This window comes from Phascolarctos cinereus, unplaced genomic scaffold (genome assembly GCF_003287225.1).
Source record: "Phascolarctos cinereus isolate Bilbo 61053 unplaced genomic scaffold, phaCin_HiC Scaffold_9;HRSCAF=440, whole genome shotgun sequence".
Lineage (NCBI taxonomy): Eukaryota > Metazoa > Chordata > Mammalia > Diprotodontia > Phascolarctidae > Phascolarctos > Phascolarctos cinereus.
This window is the reverse complement of record NW_027556402.1, coordinates 149007380-149020465: the sequence shown is the minus strand read 5'-3', so window position 1 is coordinate 149020465 and position 13086 is coordinate 149007380. Positions and strand designations below refer to the sequence as shown.

Here is a 13086-nt window from a genome sequence, read left to right as displayed (position 1 = left end):
TTGGGTGCAGATTTCCCAGTAAAGAGAAATCTACATCAAAGTAGACTCCAGGTTTCAGATACTTTAAGAAAGGAGGTCTGAAAGACAGTCATGTTTCTTTATGTAGAGCAATCAATCGGTCAATTAATCAATACACATCTATTAAGAGCCTACTATGTGCCAGGCACTGTGCTAAATGCTGGAGATACAAAAAGAGGCAAAAGATAGTCCCTGCTTTCAAGGAGCTTACAATCTAATTGGGAAGACGACATGCAAAAATATGTGGGTGTGGGTGTATGTGTGTACACACTCACACACGTGCACACACACACACACACACACACACACACACACACACACATATAAAAGCCATATATAGGGTAAACAGAAAATAACTAACAGAGAGAAGACACTAGAATTAAGGAGGGCTGGGGAAGGTTTCCCATAAAAGATGGGATAGTATTCCCAGTATACCCAGCCACGGTCATGGCTATTCTATTCAGTAGCTGTAGGTAGCTGTGTATTACCTAATCTAAGACTTACTTCTCTTATACAATGGGAGAAATAATATTTGTGCTACTATTCCAATAACACATGTACCACCAATACTTGTACTAGCATTCTTGTGAGGATCAAATAAAAATACACGCGCAAACACTCAAAAACAAGTAGCTAGCTAGATAGATAAAATTATTATGTGTCCTCATCATAAGCTTGAGAACATAAACAATGCTTATCACAAGAGCTTATCACTTAGGTCCTGAAAGATCACAGGAAAGGTCTATGACTACCTTTTTCATTTTCATCAAGAAACTACAGGTACTTCTTTCTCCCAGTCAGTCAGTCTGACTGGCTGTCCAGTGAGAGGACTATTTTCAGAGGCAAGTGTTGGGTTACACTGTTTTAGATCACAGGTTCTTAAGATTTTTGTGTGTCATGGACCCATATGGCAGTCTGGTGAAGTCTATGGACCCCTTCTCAGAATAATGTTTTTAAAGGCAAAAAAGAAAATAATAGGATTTCAAAGGAAGCCAATTAAACTGAAGTATAATTATTGGAAAAAAAAAGTTCACAGACCCCCAAGTTAAGAAACATTGGTTTAAACCAATAGAGTCAAATAAGTCCTAGAAAATTTCAGCACACAAGTGAATAGTAAGAAACTTTAGGGGGAAATTTGTTGATTACAAATGTCCAGGAAAATGGTGAACACATTTGACATCAGTAAATGAAGAAATTTTAAAGCACTGCCAGATGAAACTATAATGATAAGTAACCAGCTTGACTGAAAACCCTGCAATACACAAAAGCAAAAATAGACATATACTCACCTGAAATGGATATTTATTCTGACAAGGAATAACACCATCAATCTTCACTATTTCCACACATCTGATTTTTGAAATGTCAACAAATCCTTTTCTATATTTTTTCTGTTAAAAGAGAAAAAAATAGATGTATTAAGCATTATAGGATATTAAAAAAAACTATCTTTTTAAAATAGCAAAAATTTGTGAAGCCAGTAGTTCAAAATATGAACATTCTTTCCTCAAAATTCTACAACCCTTTAATAGTTATAATATATATGCTAATATAAATGCTAAAATAGTACACATTTCTCCAAAAAGATGAATCTATTTACTATAGCTTAGGTACTGAAAAAAAAATTATTTTATTTAGGCCCTAAAGTCAGAAGACTCAATCTCCTTTATTCCCCCATTTGTCTCCCTAGAAGAAAAAGCTTAAAGACCCAAAAACAACAATTAAAATTCATATTTATGTAGCGCTTTAAGGTTTACAAAGAATTTGCCCCACAGCTCCATAAGGCAAGTAGGTAGAACAAGTATTATCCCCCTTATACAGATGAGAAAACTGAGGCTTGGAGAATAAGTGTCTATTCAACTTTTAATGTCAGTACTGGGACCAGTTCTCTTGACTCCTGGGTTCAATCCAAAGGGGTCTTTTCACTACCTGACACTGAATAAACTTTAACAAATCAAACAAAATCTCCCCATGGTCATGTACTGCAACTCCTACCCCATCAGCCAGCCTATTTTTCCTGTTCTACAAGTCCTCCCACTAGACTGTAATATAAAAGGCACTAGGAAGAAGTGAAGTGAAGCATTAGAGCAAATGCAGGGGTGCTCTATTCCACTTCCCCCAAATGCAACTTGCTTCAGATATATTCCTTGTAAATAATTGAGTTATAGCATCCTAGAAGTGGCAGGGACCTCTTAGAAAATCTAACACAATCTGAGATTCAGAAAGTTTCTGTCACTTGCCCAAGGGCACCCAGCTAGTTAGCACAGTCAGAACTAGACCTCAGGTCACCTGACTCCCAATACAAAGTTCCAACCACAAGGCTGAGCTATTTCTATAGTTTTTTTTTCCTCTCCTTCAGGAAACACACACACACACACACACACACACACACACAACACACACACACGAAACAATAGAGCAGCCCCTCTAGATCATGTATGCTAATTCAGGGCAAAATAATGTGGCCAAAGGACATTTGTGAATCACTCAAAAAAGTCATTTCGAGCAATAGTTTCAACTTCCTGCCCACCAAAATCTACTTTCAAAAAGCCAAATGAACTGGTTTAAAGTTTCATTTCCTCTGTTCCTTCGCTTGCTCTCTGGAGAAATGTGTCCTAAAGATCAATGAAACCGAGAGGAAATTGCTTTAAAAAAAAACCCAAAACCTCTGGCCTACATAAGCCAATAAACTTCAAGAATAAAATAAACTGGGGTCTTCTGTCTCCTGATGGTATTATTTCTTCCCAGAGTCTCAAATTGGTGTGGAAATTAAGTATGAGTATATGGCAATTGAAAACTGACCATGACCCTTAGCCATCTTTTCCCCTGTTAGAATAAAAAGAACAATGAACTCCTCTATAAACAAAATCACATCCATTAGGATGTTGGGCATGTAGAGGAAACTTTCAGTCAAGGCTCATTAGTTTAAAAAGTATCTGACCAATATTTTGACAGCAGCAGCACCACCATCATAACTAGCATTTATATCATACCTACAATGTGTTAGGGCTTGTTAAGTGCTTTAAAAATATTATCTCATTTTCTCCTCACAACTCTGGGAGATAAGTACTTTTATTATCCCCATTTTACAGATGAAGAAACTAAAACAGAATGAGATGTAGTGACTCGTCCAGGGTCACACAGCTAATAAGTGTCTGAGGCCAAATTTAAACTTAGGTCTTCTTAATTCTGTGTTCAGCATTCTGTCCACTGTGATATCTAGCTGCCTCCATGGGAAATAAGAACAAATATTTCCATTGGCAACACAAATTATAGAACCTGCCATTTAAATCAGTACTAAAATTCTCTAAAAGAGACTCAACATTTATTTAATAAGCACTTATTAAGTACTTATTATGAACTATGCACTGTGCTAAGTGCAGGGGATACAAAGAAAGGCAAAAACAATTCTTGCCTTTGAGGAAAAATGATGATGATGCTGATGATGATGATGATGATGATGATGATGATGATGATAGTAAATATTCATGTTAATAGAACCATGGGAAATAAGATTGTTATTATTCTCATTTTACAGACAAAGAAACTAAGGCACACAGAGGTTAAGTGACTTATCCAGGGTCACACAGCTAGTGAGTATCTGAGGCCATATTTGAACTTGGGCACTCCAATTCCATCACTCTATCCACTGTACCACCAAGCTGAGAAAAAACATGTACACAACTGCACATATAAGATACATATAGATGGATATAATCTAAAGAGGGAAAGCATTAGCTTCTTGTAGAGGGTGGAATTTTAGCTAACATTTGAAGAAAGTCAGGAAAGCCCATCAGGAGGCAGAGATGAAAGGGAGAACATTCTAGTCATGGGGACAACCATTAAAAAGATATGGAGTCAGGAGATGGGGTCCCTTGTGCAAAGAACAGTAAAGAGGCCAGTATTACTGGATCACAGGGTATATGGAAAAAAGTAAATTGTAAGATTAGGTAAGTAGGAAGGGGCTGGGTTATAAAGGTCTTTAAGAGTCAAACAGAGGAAGAAACAGTTAAGGCAACCTGAAGGATGCCAAAAACTCCCTACACTTCTCTTTCCCAACCTGAAAGAAAAGAGACTAATTCCTTCCCTGCCTACCTAAAGGGGATGTTTTACTTCAGCACTACTTTAATGGGGATGGGGGCAGGCTGGATCGGGGAAGGTGGTATCCTAGTATTCAAAAGAGTAAATATAAGTACTGAAGGTATTTCTCTTCTCAGAGTTTCCAGAAGTACCACTTTAAAAAAAAGTGAGAAGTCATTAAGTACATGTCAAGCAGATAGTTGTGAGACTGGATTAGGAAGCAATGCAAAGGACAACTGAAAACTGTATAGAATTGAGAATTATTATCCTTTGAAAAGGATGCTTAATTCCTCTATATTTTCACTCTAGCCTCATTTCTCTGCTTTTACCAAACACTACTGACATGTTCATCCTTCTCAGAGCTTCGTTCCCAGACTCCCAAGTCTGTTTGCTTCAAGTAAGTGGCTGAATGTTCACTTAATAGGCAAACAGTTTTCTCAGAAGATACTTCTGCTGTTTTCTTCCAGGCTTCCAGATGGTCTCCTGTGGGACTATCCTCTGATCAACTCTCTAACTGCCATTACCAAGGTGCCACAATTCAGAGAATAACACACAACCAGGAGGGGCCTCAGAGTCTAACTCATACATGAAAAAGATTGCCAGATAGGTGGTCCTCCAGCCTTTATTTGAAGACTTCCAATGTTAGGGAACCCACAGCCTCCCAAGGTCCACCCCTTCAGTTTGGAAAAGCTCTGTCAGTTCAATAACAACCCAGAGTTATTCATACAAGGCAACTGCACACTCACCCATACAGCTGATTGTAAACACAAACTTAGCTTTTCTTTTTGAGTCTGAGGATTTCTTTTGTGTATAGGTGGATTTAAAATTTTTTTCTTTAAAAAAAGAAAATAATATTTGTGAAATAAATAAAATAAAGTTGTTCAAGAGTTCGTAAATCTAATAATGAGCAATGAAATTTCATGATACTTTTAAAAAGAAACTGCCTTTTTCTGAATACTGTAGAAAACCCACATTGTTTTCAGAGTGAGTAATAGTACATTTGCCACTTCAAAAAGCAAACCGATGGTGGTATAATCAGAGTACCCTATTTATAAATAGCTTGCTTGATCTGCTCTATGTAGATACATCCTAAAGGAAATAAAAGGACCAGTCATGGTAGGTACATGAAAGGCAGTTAAATCCAAGATTCCCACGCTTGATAAGAGCATGCATAACCTAGTAAAAAGCAGGAACAAATGTGTTACTTAATGTTTAAAAAGTAGTAACATCAACCTGAACCATCAACCATCTAAGTGTTTACCATGTGTCAGGCTCTATGCTAAGCACTGAGAATACAAACACAAGTAGAAAGAGAGACAGTGTCAGCCCATAAGGAGCTTACATTTTAATGGGAGGAGATGAGGCATAAAGGGAAGCTCAAAAAGTAGATTGGGTAATGGGGAAATAAAGAAATAGCAACCATCAACATACCCTGAAAAGAAACACCACTCTTGAATGGGAATTAACACTCCCAGCCTTAAAACCACAGCACTGATATTTATAATAATGTTTTTAAAGTTTAGTACTAATCTGAAAATGTCTATATTGCTCAAATAGTGGTCATAGTTATTAATAAAGACCCCAAAGGCATATAAATAATCCCCCCCATTTTCTTTTTTATGCTTTAACCTAATGGATTATTTAAATATGAACTCAAGGAATCTCAGAGTTGAAAAGGGCCTGAGGCCAATCAATTCAAACACCTGAAAAATACAAGCTTTGATATCTCTAACAAATAGTCATTTGGCCTTTCCTCAAAGACTTATAATGAGGCCCCCCCACCCCCACCCCAACAGACCATTTCACTTTTAGATAGTTCCAGTTGCCAGGAAGCTTTTCCTTCTATCACACCTAAATCTGCCTCTCTGTGACTTCTGTCCACTGCTCCCAGCTCTGCTCTTTGGGGCTGAACACAATAAGCCTAATCCATAGAACAACCTTTCAAATACTGGAAGAGAGCTATCATATCCTTCTTAGATCTTTTCTTCTCCATGTTAAACATTCCGTCTTTCTTCAAAAAATCTACTTATGACATGATCTTGCAGGCATTCACCATCATTGTTTCTCTCCTCAAGATGCTTTTCCATCCCTCCATCTATAAAGGGATAAGAACAATCTTTTATTAAAAACCTATTATGTGCAGGTACCATGCAATGCACTTTACAAAGAAGATTGCATATGATCCTCACAACAATCGTGGGAGGTAGGGGCTATTATCCTCATTTTACACATGAGGAAACTGAGGCACACAGCAGTGAAGCAACTTGCCCACAGTCAGGAAGTGTCTAAGGCTAGATTTGAACTCAGGTCTTCCTGACTGCAGGATCAGCATTCTCTCCACTGCACCATCTGGCTGCCTCATCCAGAGCTGAGCACAATATTTCTGATGCTGTCTGACCAGCAGGGTATTTAACAAGACTATCACCACCTCCTTCCCCACACAATGCCTCTCTTAACAGATTAAGACTGAATTAGTTAGCATGGTCTCAGGTCCCCTCTTCTTTCCAGGTCAGTGAGACAATTCCCTCTAATACATCTAAGTGCCCTTGTATAAACCACTTCATATATATCTGTGGGTGACTGATTCCTTCTCTTCTCTCCTCCCTTCAGGCCTTAGAATTTATGTGTTCTCTGCTCCCCTCCCATCTTTCCATATCCATCTTCAGGCTGTACTTTGTCTTTGCTATCAGGGCTGCGCTTGAGTTTCCTGTTCCAAAGACCCTAATTCTCAGAGCAAAGGTTTTTGTGCCTCTATCTGTCTGTCCATTTTACAGGAACCCTGCATGCTACTAGTTGGGGGGGGGCAGTAACTATGACCATCTGAACCGTGCCTTCAAACTCCTACTTACTAAATTAAAGTTTTTAAGTGAAAGTATGTTCTAGAGAGAAAATAAAGGATTGAATTTGCTTTTTTGGTTGCTACATCCTGCTGATGATTCATACTGTCAGTCCACAAGCATGTCTAAGTGTTTACCATGTGCCAGGCTCTATGCTAAGCAGTGAGAATATAAACACAAGTAGAAAGAGAGACAGTGCCAGCCCATAAGGAACTTACGTTTTAATGGGAGGAGATAAGGCATAAAGGGAAGCTCAAAAAGTAGATTTGGGGAATGGGGAAATAAAGAAATAGCATGAGAGTATGACAGAGAAAGTCCAGAGTACACCTTAAAGAGGAATGAGACATGGCAAGCCTGGGTACCCCCCTTAAATGTAGGTTCTGGGAGAAGCCATCAGAGGGAGAGGCTGCAGGGGCAGAAAGGGCTTCTAAAGTGTGAATTCCAGGGCTGGAATAAGCTTAAGCAGGAAGCCAGGGCCTGGTATGTAGAAAGTCCAGAGTACATCCCAGAGAGTTAAGAATTTGTTGTTAGCTAGCCATCTCTGCATTCTAATCTTCCCTCTTTTTTTTTTTAAATGTTTCTATCTCTCTACACTGTTATCTCAAATTTGGTAGATACACCCCAGTCCTGATCATAAATTGTAAAGTCAAACTCTTCTGATTCTAAAGGCCAAATCTTAAACCTGGCAGCACCCATAAAGAATAAGCTACAGGGGCAGCTAGGTGGCGCAGTCAGGGTCCTGAAGTCAGGAGTGCCTGAGTTCAAATCCGGCCTCAGACCAAACACTTGACACTTCCTAGCTTTGTGACCCTGGGCAAGTCACTTAACCCTGACTGCCTTACCAAAAAGCAAAAAAATAAAATTTTTAAAAATGCAGACAAAATTTCTCCTCAGAATTTAGGTCCACTCTTTTACAAACCAGATTTTGCCAATTAAAAGAGAAGTACAAAATGCATTCTTGTGACCAAATCCAGTATAATTTTACCTCACTGAGTCATTTCATGATCTCATAGATTTAGAGTCAAAAGAGACTTTGGACACCACCCAGTCCAATCCTTTCTCTTTCCAAATAAGGAAATCAAGGCCCATAGGGGTTAAATGACTTGCCCAGGTTACCCTGGTAATGTATGTCTGAGATCAAAATTGAACCCTACTCTAAAGACATCAATTTACCACTTTTAAAACACCCACAGCACTAGGACACATGCTAAGTAAATTTTACCCACATGCGGGCTTTGTCTAAAGTTAATACTTTATTTCAGTTTAATCAGAAGTGAAAACTGCTGCTTCTTGGAAGTCTCCAAAATGTACTGTTTCCTTCATTCCACTTTGGTGATGTTTACTGAAAGAAACTGAAATCTGTTCTTCCTACCAACAAAATGAGCATCAACTGAAAAAAGAAAGGCATCTCCTTTGCCCTTGGTAACCTTGCTCTGAATTGCAGATTGTGCCTCCATATCATTCTGTACATCTTTTCCCATGAAAATTCACAGCAATCTGGACACTTGCTTCTTTGTTGTACAGTACAAGAAGCAGACCTATTCAGGATTGAGTCAAACTCTGTGCTCAGATCACTTTATTTAGAAAAAGCTACACTGATGTGTTCATGTACTAAGAGTTAATACATTTTGTTACTTGAATTTCTGTAACATGTAACGGAGCTAAAAGGGTCCTTTTCAACAGGGATGCATTTATTCAGAGCAGGTCACAGAGGGAATAAAAATATGGGTCAAACAGTTATTGACTGATTTGGGAATCCACTCTACATTAAACACTTTCATAAAATATAGTAGTCAAAAAACCTAGTTATTTTCAAGTCCTTGAGAATTGCTTCCTAAATGAATCATCTCACCTTTGTAAAAAAATAACTAAATTAACATTTCCCTCCTAAGCAATTCCCAATTTCTATTTTTTTAAACATACCCACGTATGAATAGCTATTTGCTTTTCAGATCCCAAATGCAATTCAACGAGCATGTGAAAGGCACTGTGATACGTGTGTGTATAATATACAAAATAGAAAAAAACAACAACTTTGCCCTCAAAGTGTCTACAGTCTAGCAGGGGACACAAGATATACACAGCCAACTACAATATAAACTATAAGATGGAGTGCTATGAGATATTCCAGGGGAATGAATCAACCAATAAGTATTTGTTAAGTGCTTGATATGCACTAGGCACTGAAGAGATCATTTTGCTTGAGGAATTATGACATCTCTTGCTTACAGTTCTAATATCTTACATACATAAAGATGCTTATCACCTATCTGGGATATTGTGGAAAGACAAACAAACAACTAATTAGTGAGTAGAAAAAGGGTGCTAGAAGAAAGAAGAAGTAGAGAAGAAAGGAAAGGAAAGATGTAAAAAAAATAGCTTATATTTAAAAGCAGCAGTAAAGTTAAATTATAAAGAAATTGCCTCTTGTGGGAAGGAAAATAATGTGGTCAAACACCTAGAAAACTACCCTGAAAGATATATCTCAGTTTCATAAGAGGAACTTGCCACATTATTTCAAAGCAGACACCTCATCTTGTGCCAGTTCTTCTTGCTCTTTGGTTTCTTCATTTGTAAACAGAAGAATGAAAACATCATGAGTCTCATATAGCCCAACTTTAAAGATATGTGGGGTACATGAGAATTAGTGCTGTGGTGTGCTAAGAACTCTGTAAAACAACTCCATATCTCACAAGGTTGGGGTAAGGAACAAATGAGATATTTGCAAAGACCTTAGCACAGTGCCAGGCACATAGTAGGCATTTAGTAAATACTTGCTTCTTTCTATTCCCCTTTCAATTACAACAGAGTTGATAGGAAACATACTAAATGCCTTCATTTATAAGCCCATGTTAGCTGAATTGTGGTTTAACCACAGCTAAGTTCCATGTACCAGAAAGTCCACAAATTACCTTTTACTCAGGGACTCCAAAATAGATTGATATGCAAGCTTCTTTAAGAAGTGTGAGATGTATAGGCAATATTGTTTTACTGGGTAGAAAAATGTCCTTTTTACCTTCACAGTAATTTTATAAAAAAAAAAGTTAAATCATCACCACACGTCTAACTATTCAACATAGTAAGAGGGCAACAAAAGGAACTCGTGCCACTGTGCTGTTACCCACCAAATAGAAATGTCTTCCTCCAAAGTCCAGGGAATCTATGCCTTTAGATAATAAGGTAGTTGAAAAACAATAGAGAATTCAGGGGAATTTAAAATACTGCTAATTAAATTAACCTAGTTGCTACAGTCAAGTCAAGGGATATTGGCAGGATGCTATATGCCCAGAACAAAGGAAAAGTTAATCACAAAACTTCTGTTACAATCCAGGAAATATCAGTTGAGTCAGGGTTCATATGTCATGAGTGGTGGCTCTATAAGATGTAAAAATTGATATAAAAATAATTGGAACACTGACCCAATAATTCCATTGTTCAGAATATATCTTAAAAGTGGTGGATTGTTTTTTTTAAGGGAGGAGGGGAGTTCATCTGCTTAAATGTTTTATGGGAGGATTATCTGTAATCACAAAAATAGAAAGCAACCTAAATGACCAGCAGAGAGAAACAGATGTGGCACAAAAAGTAATGAAATACAAAAATCCAATAACATGGACAAATATGAAAAATATGAAAGAATATGGAAAGATATTTATGAAAAAAATCCAAAGAGATGTCTGCTCTAGGTGGTCACACAAAAGTCAAAAAAGGAGCCCAGTCCTCCAAGACAGACTTCAACAATGATATGTAAAAAGAGAACCAGACCAAATAATGATCAAGAAATACAAAGAAAAGTATTGAGAAGCCCCTTCCTCCAGCCCAAAAAGGAAGAAGCCATACAAAGGCTTTGTAGCCACAAGTCATAAGCTGTAGAAGTTGGGGCCCACCAGGGAAGCCAGTGCAGGTTCAGGAGAAGGAGTAAGAAGGCAATAGTGGTATCCCAACTGGTGACAATCCAGGAGATACACAAACAAATAGCACAACCAGACCCATACAAGCATTCCAACTGAGGATGCCCTAGTGGGTTCAGAAGCCTGACCCCAGGGGTGGCAGAAGACTCCTGAGCCCTCATGGAGATACTGAAGAATGGAACTGCTCTGAGCACCCACAAATCAGGAAAAGTGAAAATCAAGGATGGAAATCCAGGAAATCAAGTAACCAGAACAAGCAGGGCATTTCAAGAGTTGGGAGGAAGAGCATGGACAGCTGGCTTGAGCACAAAATCCCAAATCAGGAACAAGAAGTAGAAATATGAGTAAATACAAGAAGATACTAAAGAACTACAAAGAAATATTATGGGTCAAGAGAAGTCCAAAAAGTAAACCTAGAAGAAAAGAGTAACTCCACAACAGCCATAAACAAAATTTCAAGGAAAAAAAAATGGCTTTAGGGCAGCTAGGGGGTACAGTAGTTAGAGCACTGGCCCTGGAGTCAGGAAGACTCAAGTTTAAATTTGGCCTCAGACACTTACATTAGCTGTGTGATCCTGGGAAAGTCACTTAGTGCCAATTGCCTCCCCAAAGATGACTTGGTCACAAAGAAAAAATGTTTTAAAAGATTTTTTAAAATGAAATTATAAATGACATTAGTACTCTAAAGGTAAAAAAAAAATTAGGAAAACCAATAGTTTAGAACCAAAGGTAAAAAAAAACTTTACCAAAGTAAAATTGTATTGAACTAAATAGAACTCAATGACTTTTTAAGATAAGAAACACTAGGACAAAATTAAAAGATTAAAAAAAATGAAAATGTAAAGAATCTATAGTCAGAATAAAAACCAACTGACCTAAAAAACAGGTCAAGGACAGAGAACATAAAAATCATTAGACTCCCTAAAAACTATGACAGAAAAATCCTGGAGAAATAATAAATAAAAACTGTCCAAATATATTAGAACCACAGGACAAAATGAAATAGAAAACACCCACCACTACCACCTGAAAGAAACCCCAAAATTAAAATTCCCAGGAAGGTTACAACCAAAAATCCAGAGCTTTCAGGTCAAAAGAAAAATACTGCAAGCAGCCAGAAAGAATTCAAGTACCAATGGTTCCTCCTATTGGTTTTAATTTTTACTTACAACTTCACTAATGTGAAAATATGTTTAATGAGTATGTAAATGTAAAGCCTATATCAGATTGTGCACCGTCTTGGGGAGGGTGGGGGGGGAGGAAGGGGGAGAAAAATTTTCAACTCAAAAGCATATGGAAGTGATTGTTGATAAATCAAAATAAATTAATTTTAAAAAAAAACAATTCAAGTACCAAGGAACTAGAGTCCAGAATATAGAAGACTCAGCAGAAACTGCTATTAAGGATAGAAATATTTAGATTGATATTCCAAAAGGCAAGAAATAAAGACTTACAATCAAGAATAATTTACCCTGCAAGACTGAGATTAACACTAAAGGGGAAAAATTAGCCTTCTGAGGAAGAGATGATTTTCAAATATTCCTGATATATATTTTAAAAATCTGACTAGGAACTTTGAAATGCACACACAGGAATCAAAAAAATCTCAAATGCATGTAAGCAGCTGACAAAGGCTAAATAATGAGTAAGTGACCCTTCAGAATCTTATTGTAAAGGGAATTAAAAAAGAGATTTTGATGGTCTTAAGAAAGAAAGACAACAGAAAGTGGTGGTGGAACTTATTATTTCTCCTAATTGGAATATGCAAGAGGAAGAATATACAAACACGGAGGAAGAAGTAACGAGAGTGGGCATCATACGAACCTTATTCTTATCTGAATTGAACAAAGGAGAATTAACACACATGAAAGCAAAGAGTTTGCTGTTGTAATACATTAAATGAATCTGGAAAGTGTGATGATAGAGAATAGGAAAAGATGGGCTTAAAAGGGAAGGTAGAGTCTAGAAGAGAATAGTAATAATCAAAATAAACTTCATGTTTCAAAGATGGATTATAAAAAAGAGATTAATAGGAAAGAAAGTATGTGAATCAGTGATCTAAGTCTAGGCAAGAAGAGAAAAGCAACAGTGAAGTAAAAGACTGAAGGGAGTAGGGGAGAAATGGTAAAGAGATGAAAAAGTGTAAGAAGATATTCTAGAGGGAAATAATAACTATAACCATGAATGGGGTAGGTTATCTTATAAAATGGAAAAGGATAATTTAACAGATTAGAATGCAG

The 13086-nt window shown here is 37.3% G+C and overlaps 1 protein-coding gene across 3 annotated transcripts in view; it reads right to left on the bottom strand.

Moving 5' to 3' along the window:
- The window catches only part of TEC (tec protein tyrosine kinase), a 114812-nt gene that overhangs the window by 39123 nt on the left and 62603 nt on the right, over window positions 1-13086 (bottom strand). For all 3 annotated transcript variants that reach the window (XM_020990491.2, XM_078148713.1, XM_020990486.2), the window contains one exon: window positions 1308-1409. In XM_020990491.2, the coding sequence (XP_020846150.1) occupies window positions 1308-1409 (102 nt within the window). The remainder of the gene's footprint in view (window positions 1-1307; window positions 1410-13086) is intronic.